Source organism: Passer montanus, unplaced genomic scaffold, assembly GCF_014805655.1.
Source record: "Passer montanus isolate IOZ18808 unplaced genomic scaffold, ASM1480565v1 scaffold107, whole genome shotgun sequence".
Lineage (NCBI taxonomy): Eukaryota > Metazoa > Chordata > Aves > Passeriformes > Passeridae > Passer > Passer montanus.
The window spans coordinates 324,186-347,935 of record NW_024357281.1 but is presented as its reverse complement, the minus strand read 5'-3'; the positions used below and the strand labels follow the sequence as shown (position 1 = coordinate 347,935).

At 38.8% G+C, this 23,750-nt stretch overlaps 1 protein-coding gene across 4 annotated transcripts in view; it reads right to left on the bottom strand.

The window, feature by feature from the left end:
- Positions 1-4,176: 4,176 nt before the first annotated feature.
- The window catches only part of LOC120508408 (cadherin-6), a 103,327-nt gene continuing 83,753 nt past the window's right edge, over positions 4,177-23,750 (bottom strand). Inside the window, exons 8-12 of one of the 4 annotated variants that reach the window (XM_039721984.1) lie at positions 20,294-20,430; positions 15,693-15,814; positions 14,776-14,893; positions 14,433-14,684; positions 4,177-10,773 (exon numbers count right to left, since the gene is read on the bottom strand). In XM_039721984.1, the coding sequence (XP_039577918.1) occupies positions 10,283-10,773; positions 14,433-14,684; positions 14,776-14,893; positions 15,693-15,814; positions 20,294-20,430 (1,120 nt within the window). In that variant the 3' untranslated portion in view covers positions 4,177-10,282. Of the gene's footprint in view, positions 10,774-14,432; positions 14,685-14,775; positions 14,894-15,692; positions 15,815-20,293; positions 20,431-23,750 lie in introns of those variants that run through there. The other 3 variants (XM_039721977.1, XM_039721994.1, XM_039722004.1) reach the window with 3 other exon arrangements.

Here is a 23,750-nt window from a genome sequence, read left to right as displayed (position 1 = left end):
CTCTGACAGCTCCATCTTGGTATGTGGGGATAAAAGTACATTAAGCAGTGCCAGGCTGAGGGGTTTTCCCTCTGTGAACTTGCAGAGAACAGACTTAGGCGAATGCTGTGTCAGAGACCAAGCCAGTCACACACACACTGTCTCCTTACATTCCTGTACCAGATTACTCACTTTTTGCTTACCAGAGCTCTTTTATTCAGTCCTCTCTTCAATGTTTTGTTACCAAAGTTTAGGTTTGTTCTTTGGGGGCATTTTTGGGTTTATTTTATTAGAGGAGGTTGAGAGTTTGTTTGTTCTAATAAGCTGGAGCTGTAATTGGGAAATGGGTTAAGCTTGCTTCCAATTAAGATAATTGACATGAAATACCCAATTGCACTCTGAGAGAGAGAGAAATAAGTTCCCCAGCTGAGCTGTAGAAGAGAGCAGCTTTGCTAACAATGAAGGTAGAAGCAGATGTTTCGAAAAACATGTAAAAGCAATCAGGAGGGGATTTATACATTTGGTTATTAATTAAGATGCATGCATGAGCAGCCAGCCGAAGTTCTGAGTTAAGAAAGCAAGAAAGGCAAAATTCCAAGAAGGGGTATGGGGTAAGCTGTATTTAGGAGATTCTTGGAGTTTTAGTTTTGTTTGTTTGATTGGGGGTGGGGAGGGTGTTGGCTTGGGTTTGTTTTGGGGTCTTTTTTGTTTGTTTTTTGTTTTGTTTTGTTTGGGTTTGGGTTGTTTTTTGGGTTTTTTTGGTTGTTGTTTTTTTAGGTTTTTTTTTGTTTTGTTTTGTTTGTTGTGTTTGTTTGTTTGTTTGTTTTCCTTCTGTAAAGGAGGAACAGCTGCAAAAATTTTTGGAATTTTCAGATTAGCATGTTCCCTCGCATACAGTCTTCCTGACCATGGTAAGTTTGTTTCTCTTGTGCTTAAATAAAGTAGGATATGATGATAAGTTCCTATCAGGCCATGAGTGTTTCTACAGCTAATGTTTTGTGCACTCTGTGGTTACCCAAGGTCAAAAAATGTGTCATGAGTATTGGAGCAATTAGAAATAATGAGTGACTGAGGATTCTGATGCTGCTCATGTTTGCTTCTATGTGGGGAATAAAGAAAGTAGAATCAGCCTTTCTGATTGGAGGGACAGAGGTGCTTGAGATCTGATGTGGAGAGAGAGCTGCAGAAAAACTGTTAGTTGTAGAAGTCAGTTTGGAGAAAAACACAGAGTGGATGTTTGCTAGTAACTATCTGTACTGCAATCAGGGAAAGATGTACTAGTGTTGGCAAGAAAGAAGAAAAGCTTCTAAAATTTTGGATAAGAATATGTTGGTTTTCTTTATTTTTAATTTGTGCCTTGTCCAACAAACTCAAATTTCCTTTACAGCATCAAAAGGAATGTTATGTGACAGTAAGACTGGAAGAACCAACACTGAATTCACTTGGCTGTTCATTTAAGTGATCATTCCTGCAATTCTTATGCAAGAATTAAAACATCTTAAACGTTTACTCTTTTCTTTGGTTTTCTTAGTTCAAGCTGTCCTTGAAATTCATAGAATCACAGAATAGCTTGTATTGGAAGGGTCCTTAAAGATCATCTAGTTCCACCTCCCTTGCTGTAGGCAGGAGGGACACCTTTCATGAGACCAGGTTCTCAGAGCTCCATCCAACCTGGCCTTGAACACTTCCAGGGAAGGGGCATCACAACTTCTCTGGGATGCCAGTGCCAGTCCCTCACCATCCTCACAGTAAAGAATTTCTTCCTAACATCTAACCTAAACCTACTTTCTTTCAGTTTGAAGCCATTCCCCCTTGTCCTGTCACCACCTGCTCTTGTAAAAAATCATTTTTCATCTTTCCTGTCCTTCCAGCTTCCTTCAGGTACTGGAAGGCAGCAATTAGGTCGTGTCTTCTTTGCTTCAGGCTGAACAATCCCAATTCTCTCAGACTTTCCTCCCAGGAGAGGAAATTCATCCCTCTGGTCATCTTGGTGTCCCTTCTCTGAAGTCACTCCAACAGGTCAATGTCCTTCCTGTGCTGGTGATCCCAGAGCTGGATGCAGCACTCCAGATGGGGTCTCACAAGACTGGAGCAGAGAGGCAGAGGAGGAGGAGGAGACACAGTAAACAAGAACTGTAAAAAAGAAAAAGGCTGTTGGCTTTAATGGCTTGTCTAGCTGACTTATCTCTGGGATGACTTTGATAGTGTTAATGAAAGATGAAAATTTGCAGTGGGGTGTGGATGGTGTGCTGCTTGTGGGGGAGCGAGTAATTTTACATAGATAAACCTAGTAAATTAATGTTGGAAAACCAAATATATTTTTTCTGGCAAAAATGCTACCCTTTAGTTGAATTTTCTTTATGACTGAAGTGGTCTTTGATATAGTAAATCAAATAAGAATACAAGAAATATGATCGATTCCTCTATCATGTAAATAAAAGTGGTTCTACTCTCAGCACATGTGGAGGGTTGCAGAGTCTGGACCACCTTTCAGCAGGTGGACTACCAGAATCTCTTCAGCTGTTACTCCCATTATTTAGGAGATGAAAAGTTCAGTCTGATGTTTTGTGAATCCTGTAGGGTTGCTCTGATGTACAAAGTCACGGAGATGAGAGATGGGTTGCTGCAGCCTCTCTAAGCTTGCACCTGCAAGTGTGTGTGCTCCTGCTGAAGGGAGTGGGTGGGCAGCAGATGCATCCTCCTGTACAGGGCCATGCTCAGTTTCCTTGGCTTGGTGTTCAGATAGGCAAATAAAAACTGAGTAGCCTTTTGTATTTATATCCTGTCTCCTGTTGCTTTTAAGAGCTGGGGTTTTCTGGCTGTTTGTACAGAGGTTTTCTTCTGGAGCTTCACCAAAGATTGCAGGTGGATATTTGGGCTAATTTCTCATCAGTTAGAGAACTTGGTCCTTTCATAAACCCTATATGGGTTTTAGTGCTAAACTGTTTGATTTTGTGGTTCACTCTAATGCTTTTAATGAAATATTACTTTGCTGTGACCTTTCCCACTCCTTCTCTGTCCTTGTCCTTTAAATATGATGGAATTTCTGGAGATATAAACAGCTCTTTTACTAAAGGAGTACTAAAATGAAGAATTTTCTCTGGAGGTTGTTCTTCTTATGTAAAAAGATACTGCAAATGACATTTTGACTCTCCATAACTGCAATGAGACTAAATTTTTTTTTTAATCTCACATGATGAAAGACAAATAAAAACTGAACAGTGCTATTATAAATTATGTGACCTTTATATGCTTAAATAAAGGCATTTTGCACGCTTTACCTTGACAAAGCTTCTGCTGCCCTCCTGCGAAACCTTGGCTAGTCAAAATTAGGCTTGTGATCACAGACGAATATCCTCCTGGTGAATGATTCCTTCTGGAATTACACCACCCTTGGGAGGCCTCAGTGATCACAGAATAGTGATTTTACTGCTTATATGGTGCACACCAGACACTGTAGAATTTAATTTCAAAGACTGAGTCAATTTCGCCCTTTGTCTTAAAGTGATTGGAGAATCTTTTCAAAGGTTTATCTTTATGATAGTGTTGTAAATACATAACATAGATTGAGAGAATTAGGAAAAAAAACAAGTTAGAAAAAACAATTTATTAAGTAATATCATATAAATAACTTGTTACAAAAATCAATTTGCAAAAAGGCAAATTCACTCTGTCTGTGAGAAATTGTTCAAATTGGTTTCTCATCAAATCCTTAAATTTCATTTTCCCCTGCCCCCCAACCCCAAAAAAAGAAGCCAGTACAGTGAACAGGAAATATAAGGGAGAGAGTGCACACTTTCCATCTGACAAAAACAAATTGCCCATCCACGCTGCAGAAGAGATAATCATTCCAGCATGGGTCCCTCTGCAACACAGGGAAGTTCTAGGTGTAAACCTCTTGGGTGACAAAATTGTCACCCACAAATGTCTCATTGCTCTCTGCTGAGCAATGACAGATCCATCCAATGCTGAGGCTCTCTTGGCACAACCGGGGGATGACATCATGAGAGACTGTGTGGCTGGAGCATGCTAGCAAGTGAATCTTCCCAGGTGGAGGCATCATTTTCAATTTATGCTTGGAAGTATTTTTAATTTAAAAAAAAAATCAATACTAAAAGGCATTTATTTTAAAGGGTTTTTTAAAAAATCACATATCGCAATAGGAGTTTGCCAGATTGATTTCGCTCAGTAACACAGTTAAGATGCACATAGCATTTATTATAAGGCCTTTCTTTAAAGTTTAATTTTTTCAAAGCAATGAAAATAATCACAGAATTAAAACAGTACAGTGATTCTGAAGAGTTTATGTGTCAAAATCCAGAACGATTTTGTGTTTGCAGTGTTTTCTTTGTTGTGTTCACCTGAATGCTCAATAGTTCTATAAGTTTGTATCTTTAATAAACACTAAAGTAATAGATCATAGAAAACTAAAAGCTTATAGAAAGTGTCTCCAAGTATATTTACATAAATAGTGCAGTCTCATAGGAAAAGTCAAAAGCCCATGGGAATGGAAAGGATTTCTCTATATGCTGGACTTATGCCTTTTTTGTCAAATCGACTTTGTGGTAGGAAAAATTTAAACATAGCAGCTCCTTTTTATTTTTTTCTTTTTTTTCTTTTAAAATTTATTTTTAATGAAAGCCAAAGATACATGAAGATAAAATGATAAGGGCAGCTTCTGTAAAAACTCCTTTGAAATCCAATAACTCTAAGCACAAGATTATAGCTTTGTGGCTTTTAAGTGCCATGGGCCTGCTTGCATATGACTGACTACCTCCATGCAATTCACCTCCTGATCTTCTCCCTGAAATACTCAGTTCTCTGACACTTGTACTTCCTACAACCCCAGCCACGGCTCCTGGGTACCTACCGCTGAATTTTATGAACGGTTCAGGAAACTGTTTTAGTGTATGACAAACACAAGCCTGGTCTCAAAAGTGTGATATTGCAAAATGATGGGCAGGATCAAGATTGTTTCAGCTGGCTTAAATAAAACTGCTGAGGGCAGAGACTGGTATTAAAGCATTGTGTTGGAGTTCTGTGTTTTTCTCCCTTTCTGGAGCAATGCATGAGTCTGTAGATATTAAATATGCTTTTGTTAGTCTTTAAGTACAGAAACATCTCTGAGAAAAGAACTCTTTTCAAAGACTGAACTGAAAGCAAAAAATATTGTGGCTTTAAGATTTATTGGATGAGGCTGCTGTTTCAGAGGTGTAGATGGGTTGGAAAAATCCTGCCTTTCACAGCTTATGACATTTCATACTCACTGGAAGCAGCATAATGACTCTTACTTTGTCAGCTCTCATTTGATGAGGCAGCTCAGACTGCAGAGTTAATTGAAATACAAATGGGCAGGGGATGGCAGCATCCATCTGGGACAGTGGTCTTCTGAAACACTTCAATGCTTCTCATAGCCAAAGGAAACATGGAGAGACCTTTCTAACAGATGGTGGCAGGTAGACTAACACTGGTGCTTGCAGAGAGTTACCTGCTCAAAACCACTGTCAGAAATCAGCCTGCAGAAGACCACCAAGATAGTTCTGCTGCAGAAATTTAGCACCTGCCTTTCTTTCCAAGAGATCTACATGGAAACAGCCTGGATTTAAGTTACTTGGTGTAAAAGAGATGTCTTTCTCCCTATCCACACATATCTCCCTCTGGTGTGTCAGGAAATCTGAAAGTGTTGGAAGTTCACTGGTGGTTCTGCTCAACATGGATAATTCTGGTTTTCAAACTGTACCTGTGTAGACATACCTTTCTAAAGCAATTTCTCTCTGCTGTACTTCTCTGTGGCTGTTCTGGGTTTTATAATACTGCAGATGTTCATTCTCTTGGTTTTGTGGGATTTTTTTTGTTTTGTTTTCATAACAGAGAAATGGAAAAGCTGTAACTTGTAATGTAGACTGCTACTTCCTAAAGTGGACTATTTGAAGGTTGCCTTTTCCATTCACATTTAACAGTGAAGAAACACCTGAAGCAAGACCAGACAAATATGTTTCTTAAGAAAAATTTAGAAAACACTTCTGTTGGTACAGGTGACAAATTCTTCTACTACCTATCTTTTCCAGCAGATTTTTAACAGATATAACAGAAAAATACAGACAATTTGGTTTTCTCATGGTTAGACACAACTCCATCTCTGTCAGGTTTGGGAATACATCTCAGTCCTGTGATACTGCTGGTAGAGCCTTGTGCAGAGCTCTCCGCAAGTCTTTGCCTCAGCTCTCTTCCAAGCACTTGTCTGCACAGAGAGATTTCCTGAGACTGCTGCACTGGAGGTGTGGGCTGCTGCATCTCCCTACACTGGTGCTGCTCTGGGATAGAATTGGGTTTAACCTGAAGTAGTTCTCCTGGGGTAAAAAACACCCCAGCCAACACAAGGCAAAAACAACTCCCCACCAGTTTTCTGGGGTAAAGTGAGTCTCTTGGGAGTTGAGATGAAATGGTTACTGTAGAAACCTTATTCCATTCCAAGTGTAGAGATGTTACTGTTCTGCAGTAACATGGCTGGCATAGCCTACCAGGTCCCTGTTTCATGTTGACTCCACTGAATTCCTTGGTGTCTTTTAATATCTTTCCTGTTGTTAGGTCAGATACTTTCCCAAATTAAAATCCAACTGCATTTTTAATCTCTCTGCCTGGCTTAGCTAAACTGCCTAATAATATTTCTTCTTCTGAATTAGGTGTGGTTGTAAGAAGAGCAGGCTTAAAGCAGCCTTGAAAGCCACTTCATAACCCATAGTCCAACAATTGATTATCTACAAATGACAATTGTAGCACTGTGTGAAAGCATTGTTAAATACTCATTTCTATCATCTAGCACACCACCATGCAACAAAGTGCAAAGAAATACTACTGCAAAGGTTTGTATTCACTGCAATATGGCACTTTCAATATTTAGAATGCAGTACTGATTTTATAAATTGCACTTTGTGGTACTGCCAAGCAAGAAGAAAAGAAAGAATTGAGCTCTCCTTGCTGTGTGAGAGATGCTAAATCAGTTTAATTTGCAGGAAAAAAAAAGACCTTAAAACCTAGATGCATAAATAATAACTTGGATGCAAGTTTGCCTCACATTTTCTTAGAAGAATGCATTTGCTATTCAGGCACCATATTTGTGGTGACATAACATAATTTTATATATATAATATATTTACATAACAGGCACGAGTAGCCACTCTCTATTATTTACTGTGTCACTCAATGGACAAGATAAAACCAGTTTTGAATTAAAAGGAAAAAAAAAAACCCAAACCAAACTAAAACTTGCACTTGGACTGCTACTAACAATCAATAAATCACTGTACAAACATAGGAAAATAGTTACAAAGAGTTCACTGATCTGGTGTCTCATTATCCCACCCAAGAAGTGACTAATGCAGGCTGCTGACTTGCAGAGTGGCCCAGCCCCTTCAGGGCACCAGGGCTGTCTTCAGCCAAGCGCCACCGACTCCCTCTTCCCAGTGAGCTGGAGGTGGCACGCAGGGCTGAACAGTGTCACAGCCACCTCTGCCATCACCTCCACACACCAGTCTGTTTCCTTGAGGCTTAAGGAAGGGAAGGGACAGTTCACTGGCTCACTTTGGGCATCCAGCTGGATTCTGAGCTTGGAGCCATTTGCTGGAGGCAACTCCAGAGTGAAGGCTGAGAGAGGGATGTGTCAGGAAGCCACGGGGGAGAGCCCCTGGAGGGATGTGCTGGCCCCACTGACACGGTGTGAGGGGAGCAGCCCGAAGTGAGGACCTGTGGCAGGTGGTGCTGAGCATCTGCTGCTCCTCCACATATCTGAAATTCAGGTGGGCTCTCCTGTCTGCCAGAGCCAGCTTTTGGACAGATTGCTTCCTAGAAATTCTGATTTCAAGGAAGCCATGAAGAGCTAGGCTTGTAGCAGTTTAAATTAGTTAGGGGCCCTGAAGAGGCTCTAGCCTCTAGACATAGAGGCTCTAGAAATAATAAGGCTCTAGCCATGCCACTGCCATTATGATGGCTGCAACGGCTCAGCACCCCACTAAGTGATGGAATTGGGAGCCACATTCTGTTGGACTTAAACACTCTGAGAGGCTTCCACCAGGGAGGCTTAGGGCTCTGGACCCTTGGAAACTCTGGGCCTCTCTGCTCTGAAAACATCCAATCTATACTGCTGGGCATCTGCAAGTCTTTAGCTGCTGTGCCCTACACCTACAGGTGTGCATGCTCAACAAGGTCTTTCCTGCCCAGCCGGGGTCACAGCATGGCTGGCTCATCCTCTTGGCTCTGAGCTGGTCCACAAAATCTAAAATTCTGTTACTGTGGTTGTAAAAGAAGTCTAATACTTGGGTCTCTTACTGCTCTCTTTAACTCACAAGGAGTAATGAATTCCAGGGATTAATTTTTAATTTTCCTTAGTTTTGTGTTTATTAAATTTTTTCTCATGTCTCTTTATTTCTGGAGTAAATTGGAGCTGTTTAAATTTCAAAATGATTCACTTAAAATTTGGGGGAGGAGGAAAATAGATCCTGTAATTCTGGTATTAAATACTGTTTCATGAAACAAATTAGAATAGTTACACATGAGGTATTTAAAAAATACTAATTCCTTCTTTCCTTGGCACAGTGCCATGGGCTGGTTCCCTACTTTGGGACACAGGGCAGCATTTAACTTCTAGAACTGGTTATGCCTCATGGCAGACCCTTAAGATTTTCTCCAGAGAGCCTCTCCTACATGTCTGGGTTTGAAGAGCAGCCACTGCATGTTTGAAAAACAAACTGAAATACTGAGTGGTGTGCAAGCTATAAAGAAAACTGTTTTGGCCCAAGATTATGGCAACTTTCCCACTTCACACCTGGACAAAAATTACTCAGCTTGGCAAAGCAGATAAACACACACAGAGAAATTTGTGGTTAAAATTTTACCTTTCATTAAAGTCTTTAACAACCCTGACTGAGTAGTTTATTTTAAAAAATGAGTTATAATTATAAACCCCCCTTTCAGGCCACTGGAATGACCACCGTTTGTTTGTGCAGGGCTTGAGTCTGGAAGAAAAAAAAGGAAACAACTACCCAAAAGCATGAAAAGTTACTTCCTCTGGCAGAATACCAGTGTTTTCCATTTCTAAAGCATTTTCCATACGTCTTACATAGTTCTTGCAACATCCTGATGAGGTAGGCATTATTTCCCTATATTACAGATAGCAAAACTGGGCAGAGAGTCAGTCAGGAATCCACCACCAACATCCAGGTAGAGAAGGTCAGGACAAAATAAAAACACTTTTCTCCTCTGCAGTTGCTCTTTTTGCCCCAGAGGGTTGCAGTTACCTTGAGGTCACTCCTCCCCACCTGCACATGAGAACAGGCAGGAGTAGGTGAATATGAACAGCCTCACTACAACCTCTCCAGGACTGTGGGCACCACTGAACTCATGTGCAGGTGGAGGCTGACTGAGGAAGTGCAAGCAAAAGCCCAGTTATGATCTGTTCCTTCCTCCAAGTCATGACCTAATCTGGAGCTGGATTTGATGACTTTCCCTGTATCACAAAGCAAGCCTGGGTTAGAATGAGGAAACCATCTAAGAATTGAATACTGGGGCTACTGACCACACACACGTGCACACACACACATCTCTCCAGCAATGCTAGGTCCAAAGAATATATACAGAGCAGTCAATGAACTATATATATGTGTGTGTTAGTATGATTCAGTGCAATGGGGAAATGGTGAGTTCTAGAGAAACACTCAGGTTTAAATGACCATTAAGCCTCTCTACTCTCCTCATGAGTAAAATGCATGTTTGATGTTCTTTTCTCAGCTTACTCTACTTGTATAATAAATCTTCATTCCATCACCACTACTTTTGACTATAATACATAGGGTAAACTAGGGTACCTCATTACATTGGGATGTGCAATACACAATTGACAGAGCAGTCATCTGAGCTGAATAGTCTGAATACAAGTGAAAAGCAAGTGAGCTTAAACAGTAATATACTCCAATTTACAATATAAGCAGAACAAGTAAAAATATTGCTCCCCATCTGATCCTTTTTTTCCCTCCACTACTGCTGTGCCTGTAAGATTGGCTTGGCAAACTGGATGCACTCAAAAAATAAGGATTTTGCCTCTTGGAAGCTCATAAAATGATAATAGAGAAAGTTTTCTGATGGCTAATCCACACAGACTGCAGTCATTAGACAATTGAAATCAGTAGAATAGAGAACCCTTTCAAACAGTTGTGGAGAAACAGAAAGAAATAGCCACTTCACATATCCCAATGCTGTTTCTGGGAATGAGGAACAGAAAAAAAAGGAGAGAGAAAAAAAATACAACATATTAAGAGTCTTTGTCACTGTCCATTGAGCCATACATATCTGCCAGCTTTTTAAACCGAGGTCCCCAGTCACTGAGGTAATCATAGTCCTGATCTCCGTCCGTAGTCACTGACTCCAAGGAGCTGAGGGACTCGGCCACAGAACCATTACCTTCGTAGGCGTAGGTTGCTAATGAGTCATACGGGGGTGCTGTTGGATCTGTATCATTTTCTTTTAACCTTTGGTTAATGAAATCTCTGACATCCGTGTTATCTCGCGCTGTTGCAGTCCGCCGCGGCAGAAAAAGCGTTTCTGGCACAATGTCTCTGCGTAATTTATTATCATCTATGGCTTCGGGATTCCTCAGCGTGCCAATATCAAATGCCTGGGTGTCTTCCTCTCCACCACCTTCATCATTATAACTGACAATGTTGTCTCTGATGTCTTCTTTGGAAATTATCAAAGGCTCTTTTTTCCTCTGCCGTCTCAGTGCTGCAAACAGCACCACAGTAACTGCAAACAAAAACAACAGCGAAAGAGAAAGAGAAAGAAGGTTAATCCCCAACTCCACTAAAGCCCAGAAGAAATGTTGCGCCTCTGCTTGAGCTTGAAGTTTGAGATGTTTTGAAATACTGAAAATGTGCACATCAGATTTTCAAGCTGTGCTTGCTCTGCCTGTAAGTTCCTTGGGAGATGAAATGGCATGGATGCACAGAAGAAAGGAGATGTCAAGCTTGTAGGAAGCCAAGCAGAGTGTCTTTTTGCTGGTAGGCACTTTGTTACCCAGAGCCATATCCTAATTTTGTCATTTTGAGAACAGAACTAGTTTCATGATAGCTAGGAAGGAAGAAACACTTTCTCCAAAATAAGTAACATCAGAAGTTATTTATGTTGAACCCCTTGGACAATATGCAACTTCTGCTATGGACAAGGATGGTATCTACTGATCTTAGCAAAGCAGAATTTCAAGATAAGTAAATCTATTCTTCTCTGGGAAAAAATCTTGGACTATGGAGCAGATTTTAAGCCAGCACAAAGTTTGAGTTAACTTCCTGGAATGTTTTTACAATGTACATCACCTTGAAAATACACAAATTAAATAATGGACTGATGAGATACAATAAAAGTAATTTTTAATCTGACAAAAGCAAATTTCTAGAAGATATTTTATGTCCTTCATTTGAAAGTGTGTGTTTGCATACACATATTTTTCATTTATTTGGAGGGAAGGAATTCTTTCCATGAACTGATGCAAATTTTAATATTTTTACTGGATAATGATTTTCGGTAGTGACAGAGAAGTGGACACAAAGCACGCAGAAGGATATGGTCAACACTTTCCCGTGGAAGCCAGTTTCAGATTTCTAAGCTGATTTCTTAATCCTACATTAAGATGTAAATAGCTGAATATTGACAAATTAACAGTAGCAAGGAGCAGGGATGTATTTCTGCTGCCAGCGTTGCTTTGGTAGTCTGAGGTCTGCAGTGCCTAGCATTTCAGCTCTGCTGTGCAAACTCCAAGGAAGGACACATCTTGCTGTCTTTACAGTTTTTTCCATAGCAAAGCAAAGCAGAAATGCCTAAACTCATTGATGTGAGATGATAAGGTGGATCACAATGATCTTTCATGTCAGCTTTGCTTCTAAAATGGCATGTGAGTAAAGCACAGTAACTGTTAAAGAATTTTTTTTTTCAGTCCTTTCCTCAGTTGTAACCTTTTAAGGCAAACATCAAGGACTGAGGGTGTCCTCAGCCCAAAACTTTATTCCATTGAACCTTATAATTCTTAGTTTCCTTTGACGGACAAATTCTGGTGGGGTTTTTCTTCTGATCACGGGAAGTGGTTGTTTTTTGTTTGTTTTTGTTTGTTTTGGTTGGATTTTTGGTAGGTTTTTTGGTTTTTTTTTTGGTTGCTAGGTTTTTTTTTCAGTAATGAGTTCTCCTGCAGGATTGCTTAGACCAAAATACTGTCTGTAGGTATGCCCAAGCATTTTGTCAATTGACTATGGAAGGTCACCATAAAGACAGGATAAAATAGCAAAATGCTGTTTTACCACAGGAATACTGTGAATAAGGAAGGACATCTGTCAATATGAGTTGAAAGGAAATGGATGGAGAAGTTGAAGGTTTAGGAGAGGTGGTTCAGATTGCATTAAGACCTCAGCCTAATGATGAGGATTTATTTATGGCATCACAGAAGGGTCCTCCTTTGAGGGATACTTCTTTGTGCTGCTGTGCAAAAATGCAGTGAGAGACAACTGTATTCTTAAAAAGCAAAAAGCTGTGGCACTGTGTAGAAGGACTGGTGAAAGGACTCTTGTGTAAAAGAAAAGAGAACATTTTGGAGAACTTGAAAAACACAATGTCAGTTTGGAATGGGCTTTTGGAACAGTGACTGGTAGAATGGTGTGAGAAAACACAGAAATGATAAATTTTATATCAAAGAGTTGCTGAAGTATCTAATTAAAAAACAGTTTTACACATGCAAGGATGAGGCTTTGATAAATATGTCACATCTGATACATGGATTTTACTGCTTTGTGCTGAACTTGCAGGAAAAAGACCCCATCATAAGTTACATGTTGAAGTACATAAGCTTTATTTGCATGTCTGCATTCAGTAGTATCTGAAACCTCCTGATAAGATGCTAAACTTACTCAAACTGCATATAAACCTAGCAATTTACAGGCACTTTTTGTTGCTGCTAAACTTTGAGTTGTGGTTCAGGTCTGCCCAGAGTATTGTTTTTCGCTCAGTAGTGGTTGCACATTCAAACCCTGCAACCAACCTGAAAATAGAAAATTATATAGCTGAGTTAATTGAAAATCTGCTTATGGTGCATGGTGGCATGAGCAGTAATTGACATAAAGTGCTGCTTAGCACACAGAATCAATTATTTTCGATTGACATAAAACAGGAAATCGTTTAATGTCAGATTGATATTAATGAGCACAGTTGTACTAACGAGTGCAAGACTACCTGCAGCATTACATTACTTTTTCTGGTAAGGAACTTAATACAAAGTGAGCTCAGCCCTTAGGGGCAATGATACCATGTTTTTGAAAAATGAATTTAATGGCAAATTAAAGATCAGATTGTTATTGTGGGAATCTTTTCTGAAAATGGGATAGAGCTTATTTGAGCAAGCCATGACTTGTTAGTCTGAGAACCACAATCTCATCTTTGGCTCATTACTGGAGAGGGAAATTTTGTTAAAAGAAAAGATCATGACGACTCTGCAGTGGTGAGAAGCATGTCCAAGGAAGATAGGAGTATGGTAAAATGAAGTAGAATCATGAAGGAAACATTTTGTCCCCTGCCTGACCCTACTGCTATAAAATTAGGCTGACTCCCTCCTTTTCTCCTAAGATCCTAATGACATCTCCCAGAGAACAGGCTATGTTGTATTGTACAGTTATCCCCAGATGAACAGGTAGAGATACTGGCTGAGTGACCAACTATCTCTGTTTGCAGTACAAGAGGGTTGGAACCTAGCAGGTATGTGAGAGATGTTGCAAACTGTCCTTATGTACATATATATATAAAGTTGACCACCTTAAGTGCCATAGCCAGAGCCCTCTGAACATCCTCCACACTCAGCCTCCTACCTCTTTCTAATGGTGGCTGAAATGGAGGACCCTGCAGCCTTTGAGAGAGTCCCTCAGCATCATTCAACATCCTTTTCCAACAGAAAAAAAAGCACTGAGACTTTTTTCTTCTCAGTTTAGAAATGGAAAGTTAATTCTTCAAAACTAAGTCATCTGCCCTCTTTCTTTGGGCAAAAGAAAGGGATGGACATGTGCAGAGGGTTATGAGTAATGTGTCTGGTCCTCCTCAGATACCAGTAAAGGATGGCATGGGATGGGATGGGATGGGATGGGATGGGATGGGATGGGATGGGATGGGATGAATGTCTCTCTCTACAGATGTCTCTTTCCATTTAACAGTGTGGAGCCCAGCTATCTCCTCTCCCTCATATATTGTTAACTTTTAGATAACTGAGGTTAGATTGATTGTGCCCTACACACCCCATCTGTACCAGCCCTCAGAAGAAGAAATACAATAATACATGTACAGGATAAGACTTACTTTTCCTTTGTCCTAGTCTTGGAATAATCATTCAGCAATGCAAAATGACCACGAAAGGAACAAAATGTCCCTGAGCTACTTACCAAGTAATATAATGATGCAGAGAAGAATGGCAATAAGAGCCCCAGTGCTAAGACCAGTAGGATGAACCAAGGCTTCTGCATTACAGGACAGCATCTTTCCTCGATGGTCACAGGCACACACTCGAATAGTCACCGTTTCAGTGCTGCTCTGGATGGGGTAATCATTGTCTGATATCACCACTGGCAAGAAGTAGGTACTTGTTTCATGCCGGTTATATCTGGTTTTTCGAGTGAAAATCCCTGCTGTGTTGTCTGGAAACACAAAGCATGCATTAAATCTTCATCTGAAGACTGAGAGCAAGAAAGGATAAGATAATAAAGAAAAGTCTTCCTAGAAATTCACCTCTGTTGTCCTGTAGTGTAAAGTTTGAGCTGCTGGCTGCCTCAGGAGCTAAGGAGAATGAAAACTGATGTCCATTGTAAGAGTCATCTTTATCAACAGCACTTAATGTTTGTATCAGCTGAAACAATAAGAACAAAATTATCCCCTAAGTCAGTGAACTTTATATTTATTTACGTACTCTAAAAAACTGTAAAAGCAATCTTTTGTATTAATTTTTTTTCTTCTGCTTCAAGGCAGATGATGTTGCTATGGTGAGCTCAAGAAAAGTCATCCACATGCTGCTGATTCTGTTTGGGGTCACCATACTATTATATCCTATACCATCAGGGAGTGACATAATGAATTTGAAAGCTGGCAGGAAAATCATGTTGATTTCACCAGAAGGTCTGTGTTAATGCCACTGCAGATGGGTAGGAAACCTTTGCATGTGACAAGGCATAGAGATGAAAGGTGAGACAGTCCAAGCTGAATTTATATTTATCTACCCAAATCTCATGTCACAGAAATTGTTTGGCTGAATCTTCCAAATCATCGTCAACTTCAAACTGCTTCACAATAGGAGTGGTAGACTGAGAGCTATCTAGCAGGATATAGTTGTATCACAGACAGGACCTGTAACATTTACAGACATGAAATTGTTTTTGAAGGAGATAGTGGAGGTGCCTGAATAAAGCAAAGGATGAAAGAATGAAAATAAATCAGGGGTAACAAGGTGCAGTACAGAAAATAACATTCAAAAACATACCATCATGTCAGCTGGAAGAATACTGAGTGAAATCAGATACTGTGCAGCCACTGTTTAATTTTGCAATTAAGTTTGATGCAGTGCAAAGTACACTGCTTGATGAGGTAATGCAAGAGTAGCAGCAAAACTCATTTAATTTGGAATATTTCCTTAGTACGAGCAGGCAACACACCTGTTCTGCCTTTGCGTTTTCACAGACGAAGGTCTCATAAAACATGGCAAACTCTGGAGCATTGTCATTTACATCCAAGACCTTAATGAACACAGGGACACGGCTACTTTGTTTTGGGTTGTCTGAAATGACAAAAACAGAATGGAGATTTTATTTAGCCCAGTTACTGACTCAATGCAGTGGAAGAAAAGGACAGACTTGGTGGCTCAATTCCTCTCACTCAGAGCATTTCACTTACATTCTGTTGATTTCTGGTGAGTGTGTTATGGGATGAACATAGTATTATTACTCTAATTCTGTGTAAACTATAGAGTTATGATAGAGTAGGAGTCCAGGATCTATAAATTCCTTTAATCATTCCAAGTGTGATTATGAATGTATGTGTGATATATGTAAATATAATACTGGAACTAAATTAAATCTATTTATTAGCCTGACTGATACTGTCTGGTAGCAGTGAAGTATCTAGAACATATTCCCTTCCTTAGCTCTCTAACAGGAAGAGTCATGAGGATGAGATTGAGTGGGTTTTTTCTCCTCCACTTGTTAAATACAATACTCTGTGCCCTACAAATCTTGTGGCACAGTTCCTTAAGCTACCACGATTATCATTATTTGGTAGAAATAGTAACTGCAGGCTGTGATCACAGATGCTTTCTAACCTGCTGTGAATTGTTTTGTCTGATGTTCTAGAGTAAATATTGAAGTGTTTCAGCTGAAAAACATAAACTATATAGAACCTGCAGATGTAACCCTATTTAACCCAGATTAACCCTATGTAAACAATCTTTTTTTAACCTATAAGGACTGCATAGTGCCAAGAGAATGAAACTGACAAAGATATTCTTGAGCACAGAATATTAGTGAAAATACTGTCATCTTTCTGGATAAAAATAAAAACATCTGGAAACATACCATACTGTATAGAACATTCCTTTTCCTGCTGGGAGGAGACAGGTTTTAGTCAAAATGATATAGAGAATAAAGAAGAAAATCAGTGGCAGTAACCTTGCCTAGAGCCATGCATGGTGAAATAGGGAAAATTCTGAGGCAAAAAGTCACACCCTAACAACCACTGAATCCTAAAATGGACAAGATCTGGTCCCAAAGAAATTTGTCATCACTAATTGAAAGAAATCCAAGAGACACTGCCATTGATCTGTCTCCTTTGTGCTGCATATCACACAATATCCACCTAGGATTATGTGGGTATGGAAATGTGAGAGAGAGATATATGAGAAAAAGAGTGTGATTGAGATAATTTCTTTTAAAATAAGTACCTTCCCCTCTCCTACATAAGGGTTCACACCGCGTTTCCTATGTTGATCTCCTACCCACGTTAATATGGTTTATCAGTGCATTTTAACCTATCATTCAAGAGAAAAAGGAGTGCAATAAAATATAGCAGATCTAAGACTATATTCTTCTACAAGCATTCATTATAGTAGCTTGCTGGTTTTATTATTATATTTATTCATTATAGCAGCTTCTATTTATTCGTTATAGTAGCTTGTTGACTTTAATAAAAGTCCTATTAATGTGTTTATCATCCTTTCACAAATGTGAAAATGCCTTCTCCAAAATTGGCATTGCTTATTTGTATTACAGAGCTCAGTCATTTGGACAAAATATTGTGCTTTAAGGCTCCACAGTCCCATTGAAGTTAATATGATTCCATTAGGCATAAACCTCTTTCTAATATCAGTCATTGGGCTAAATTCATTCGATGTATAAAATAACAGTTTATGTATAATATGGAGTGAGCTGAATTCTTTGCTAAAATACATCAATAAAAGAGTTGAATTTTTATAACAGGCAGAAATCAAAGACATTCATTTGAAGTCACAGGACTATTGGCAAGACTATTTTGTAGGGCATACTTTCAAACAAATACATTCAAATATATTGACAAACATGTTTCTTCTCCTCTAAAGAAGGAGAATTGTTTTCTTTCCCGCTTTTTAAACCTAAACCTACATATTTTCATTTTACTTCTAGGTGCTTAAGGTTCTCACAATTTAAAATCATACTATAATAAACAGAAGCATGATATAGACTCTAGGCTCTATGAACATAGGCTTCTTCTCTGATTTACTGGATATCAATATACATCTTCAAGTCTTTTTTTTTGGATATTTTGTGTCATCATCTTTCAAATTATTTGTGCAAATTAATTCATGTAGGTTCATTTGTTAGCTTTATTCCTTAATTACTGCTGGGCTCTATCTCCATAGACTCAACAAACTGCTCAAATCTATTTCTTTACATAGGGATATGTTTTCTGCTGAGCCAGCAATAAAACTGTTACAGAGGTGATTTTTTTCCAGAATACAGCCTGATAGTCCTGCCAATGTTTGACTTACCCATAAGTGTTAAGTAGCAAATATTTAAAAACACTCTGGGAGTTGTCTTTGGTAAATCAGCTGTAATTCTGCAGCTGTGACTCACTAGCCCTGTGTCCCCTGTTTTAATGCCAGTTTGCTGTCTGGCTGTGGCAGATGTACTGACCCGAGGTTTCAACAACTATTTATGTGCAGCAGTCACAGCATGATTGATTCTCTGGGCTGCTGAGCAATTGCAGCTCATACTGGTGAAAAAGAAGAACATTTAGAACTGGAGCAATCTACACTTACTGACAATACTAGACAAAGGCAAAACAACTTCTGTATTTTTTTTAACTGTAAAATCAAATCAAGAGCAGTCATCACTGAAAGATGTTTCTCTTTATGACTTTATAATTATTTTTTTCCTATATCAAAGGGAGCACCCACCCATTTGAAGGCATATCCTACCTGTAACCTGACTAGATTTTTTTAGATTACTTCAGTGAAATATACTTGGAGCTTGATGAAATAATGTCATTGAGAGTAATAAGTGATTCTGTGGAATTTAGTGGAATGGGACTTTAAGAAGCCTTGCTAGAAATTTCTGGGTTTGCCAGGAACAATAAGCAGTGGTACTTTCCAGTCTAGTCTCTTGAGACTAAAATTAGCGATGTGTCCTGGATCAGAAAAGCACATTTCAACAAAAAAAAATTGCCTTTGGAAGACATATACCCTAGTTATTCCAAATTTTGTCTAGGCTTAGTAAAGCACACCCTGGGAAGCAAGTTTGTTGCAGCCTGAAAGAATTCAGACTGAAGAGGAATGGTAATTAAGACAGAAGCCTGTGTCAGACACAAGAGGTTAAGTTGAGAAGGTTTGGTGCAGTAGAAGGTCTGTGCTTAAGAGAGGAAGCAAGAAACCAAATGAGTACTTCCTATAGATGTTAAGCTGGTTTTTGGACAGTTTTCTATACTGCATGTTATTTCAGCCCAGCTGGGGTCAATGCAAGTGTTCTTGCTATCGTCAATGCTAAATGTTCTTGCTATTCTTTGCTTTTCAGGCATTTATTTTTGCCTTCTGCTCTACTCAGGAGCTACCTATAGTGTACAATTTTTGACCCTAGAACCCACCTTCAAGAACTTAACAGAATCACAACCATGTGACTAACATTCAGTGTTTGGTGTGCTGAAATCCCATACCTAGCATTAAAAAGTGCAAACTTTCATGAGAGGGAGAAAGTTATTAATGTCCTGTCATTCCTATAGGTTCATACCACTCCTCCTTCATAAAACCCCATTTGCTTGCCTCAGTAACATTGTTTTACATCCATTATCAGTTTTAAAGAAGATTTACACAATAAAGGTAGTTGAGTCAAGTAATTTTGAGCTTTTTACACTCTTCTCACTGTTAAGCAGGTAATCAATCCATACACACATACAAAAAATGAAAGTAAAGCTTACATTGTCTCAAAAAAATCAAAAACTTTTTGGCCTCTGAGTTGCAGAGAGACATTGTGACAGTCACAGAACTGGTGTTTATATTAAACTTATCCACTTATTCCACAATAAACATAGGCACTGTGACTCTGCAAAAGCAAATAGAATTGCATTCCCTGATATTCGAGCATGTGATGCACTTATAGATAATGTATTAAAACAAAGTGGATTGTTCATTACGGCCATCTCGAACACATGCCGTTATCTTAGACCCCTGGTATTTGGAATTCTAAAATCAACATGTCTAGTGTTATCACAAGATTACTACTTTGGAACAATCCTAAACCAGGTGACAGACTGATTTGTAGCTGCAGCTTGTAATTTCAAAAGATGCATACAAAGGAAAAACAAAGATGCATAAAACGGACTAATATCAGGGCTCTTAGTCCAGCTCAGCCCAACCACTTTAGCCTTATTTGAAAACATCCAGTCTGAATGAGACTGAATTCAGGCAAGGAATGCAGTTTGGCTTTAAATCACCTGTTTTGCTGCATACCAGTTTCAGAATTCAATGACCACGTTCAAAAATTTAAAGTGGCTATAGCTGATCAGAGAACACAGAACTGCCACCTTTTCTCCCTGCTACATTACCTCCTCATGAACTGTGTCCCTAATAAACACAAAACTGCAGACGACCTCTTGCAGAGTTACTGCTTCTTCATTAGTATTGAGTGGGCTATCCATAAACCTGACATGTGCCCAGCTGCACTTTTCCACACACTCAGCTAGAAGGCTAAATTCATTACATCAGGGACAGGAGTCATATTTAGGTTTAACTTACTGATCTCTGCTGCTATTACTGTAATGTTGTGCCACAGCAGTGTTTCCCGGTCAAGGGGTTTTGAAGTGAATATCGAACCATTTCCTGAATTGATGTTGAATACTCTGTCCATATCAGTGTGGCGATCTACAGAGTACCTGCAAACACAGAGACAGGGGTTAGAGGAATGCTTTCTTTTTAATGTCTATGTTCTAAAACTATTTTCTAAGACTAGACATCAAACAGCTAGTAAATGGGGTTTCCTTTTGTTTTCAGCACAGGCTTCAGAGTCTTTATGTATTCACACAAAGAGCTAGGTCTGAGCTACTGGATAATGACACATTGGAGGTTTGATTTAGAAGGTGGAGTATTGTCACTGAATAAATGAATTGCTGCAGAATTTACATACCTCTGAGAATCATCAAAGCTTTGTTTTTAGTGAAAAATGTGAAGTCTGTGTCCTGAAAGATACGAAGTTTATTTTAAGGCTGAGATGGATTTTCCTTTATAAAATCCTCTTTTTATGGATTGATATCTCAACTGTTCCGAATAATTTCTGATACAAAATGTGACAGCTGGGGTGCATTTGTACTTTTCTCTTCTCAGCATTTAAAAAGGTTGCCCTCCCAAACCAAGTCAGTACAGAACAGAGTTTCATTATTCCACATATCACAAAAAGGTTTGTTGTAACTCATTAAAAATAACATTCTCAGCCCTGCTTGATGGTATCTATATGTGAAAAGGAATGCTAACAAGCTCTGGATGAGCTCAGAGTCTAAATACAGATTCAAATTTTCAATCTGATCTTTTGCTTTTTCAGCTGAACTAAATCCAAGTTTAAAAGTAGAACTCTCAAATTCCCAGGAGAGAGTGCTACCACCTTGATCCAAATGCTGTGACTTGGTTTCATCTCTCCTGAAGGGAAAATTCGTGCATAAATTATGGAGGTTTTTGACAGAAATATGTCTCTGATGTTGCCAAAGCAAAAATGCAATTGCATTATTCTGCTCTTGTTTCCAGCCCAACTGTGTGCTCATGTACAATGCAGGACAGATCCTTCGGAAGCCCAGTGTGCTCCCTTGGTCTCCTTGCACGCCACAGTCATGGAGACAAGGCAGCCACTGCTGTCCCTTGTGTCCACACAAGGGTAAAGACAACAGCTGAGCTGGTAAGCAGTCAGACGAAAACTGGGCCAGGAGAATGGCTGGCAGAGTTCACTGCCACCACAGAATTCAGGGGATTGCAGAGGCTTAAGAAAAATTTCTCTCCCCTGTTCTGCCCTAGAAGCAGCTGCCAGACACGTCCTCCATTCTGCACAGATTTCCTAGTGCTTGTGCAGTGTCTCTTAAATTCTGAGAAACACCTTGCATGAAAGAAGGAAGGAATAGAAGAAACTAGTTGAAATGTGGTTCTGCCAAAATTTTAAAATTAACTAACTTGTTAATTATCTTGTAACTTTTTTCTTTGCAAATAAAATGTGGGATATAATGCCTATAGCAAATTAGACTTACTAGGCCTTATTCCAAAATAAGAGTTTAAGTGAAGCCTACCTTTCTAAACAAAACAATGGCAAGTATTAATTATTTGCACTCAACTGTTTTTCTTTATCAGTGGTAATTCCTAGGGAAGCATCCAAATGACATTCAAAGGTACTAGCACAAAAAGCTAACATATTTTGGTAGGACTTGCATGGGCAAACTTTGCTAATTCTTCAGGAGTTCAGATTTAGTTTTCATTCATTGCTGTTACTCCACTGACAGTACTGCAATTTTGGCTGCAGGAAGTCAGCTGTGGTGTCACTAACTTAGTTCCTTTATGTAGCATTGTGACAGTACCATCAGCTCGAAAAATGCTGCTTTGTCTAAATCTAAACAGCACGCGTGAAATTGTTGACTTGGCTGAAATGTTTAATAGGAATAAGTTTATACAAACTGGTCTGACTCTTTTATATTTTGACTAAGTATTTGATATGGTAAACATTTCATTTTAACTTTCATTCATTCTGGCTTTTATATGATATTATGTTGGTATCTTGTGAATTCAATTATTTTCCAGATATTCTGTAGCTCATTTCCACACCTTTCAGCTGAAATACTTTGGTATTTCCATTTTGCAGTTAAATCTAGATTCTGTATTTTTCTTTGAAATGAAATATCAAGATTTTCCACAGTTTAGCTGTTCCAAATAACTATAATACTATGTTTCAAACTCTTATTCAGCAAGACATTTAAATAAGCAACTAGCTTTAGGCATGAGCTGTCTGTTCATTGGGGGTTTTTGCTTCAATTTTTCTTTCACTCCATCTTCCTTTTTTGAATGCACTTGGAATATCTTACTGTCTTAGCGCATTTTAATGTCTTAGTATATTGCAATCATTATCTTTGAAAGATTTCCCAAATTCAATCTGTGGTACAGTATCTGGAAGAAAAAATATTTCTGGGCTTTTTCTAAGATTATCAGGGCTGTAACACTGAGGGCTTCTTCTTCTTCAAGATATTAAGGATTTTAAAGTACAAGTATTTGTAAAGCCATATGTATATTCAGTCATTTGTAAAGTGGGAACTCAAACTCATAAAAAACCCAGCAGAGACAGTTTCTTAATGGAATGTTAATTTTATTTCTTCATATCCCAAAGAAAATACATACAAGGTCAGTGCATTTAAAGTATATTCCAATTATACCATTAAATCTCCTCTAGAAGGATGATTTTAATAAGCTAGACTGTCACTTCTGTTTCTCAGTTCGCATAATCCAGTCTCTTTTGATCAAGGATTTTTAATTATGTTGAATTGGTGCTGATTCTGACTTCTGGATCACAACCTCGTAAGAATTAAGTAGACAACATCAAACTAATTTTTACATTTATTTAATGAAATTACGGGTGCGTATTTGTCAGACTTCAGGACTTCATCTCTTTCAAGCTCTGAGGAATTGACAAACTAGGAAGTTAAAAAGTATCCATGTAGACTCCAGTCTCTCCTTGTACATAAGAGGAAGAAGGGAAGGGTAAAAGAGAGAATCTAACACATGCAAATATGTTGTCAGTAAAATACACAAACAAAATTTAGTCTTACATTTGTTTGCAGATCATTCTCATCTGGGGTACTTTAGTAAATCAAATCACAGCAGGAAAACAGTTCCAGTGACTGATGAACTTCATTATGCCTCTGAGGAGTTACTATAGCAAAAAAACTCAGCTAACAATTTAAAAAGATCTGATGTACAATACAGCAGTGCCAGTTTCAACATTGGTTTTTGTTTTTTTTTTATCAGTATGCAGAGGTCCATATTATTTATATGTAGATCAAACACAAGTAGAATGCAAAACTTTTTTTTTATAACACCTCTGGACTGTAGATGCTACTCGGGAGCATCTTAATGTTACTACACTGGGGCACATATTCAAATATAGCCAAACTTGTACTGGTGTATTTTTTGTAATTTCTCAATGTCACATCAGGGAAAAACTTACTTAGAA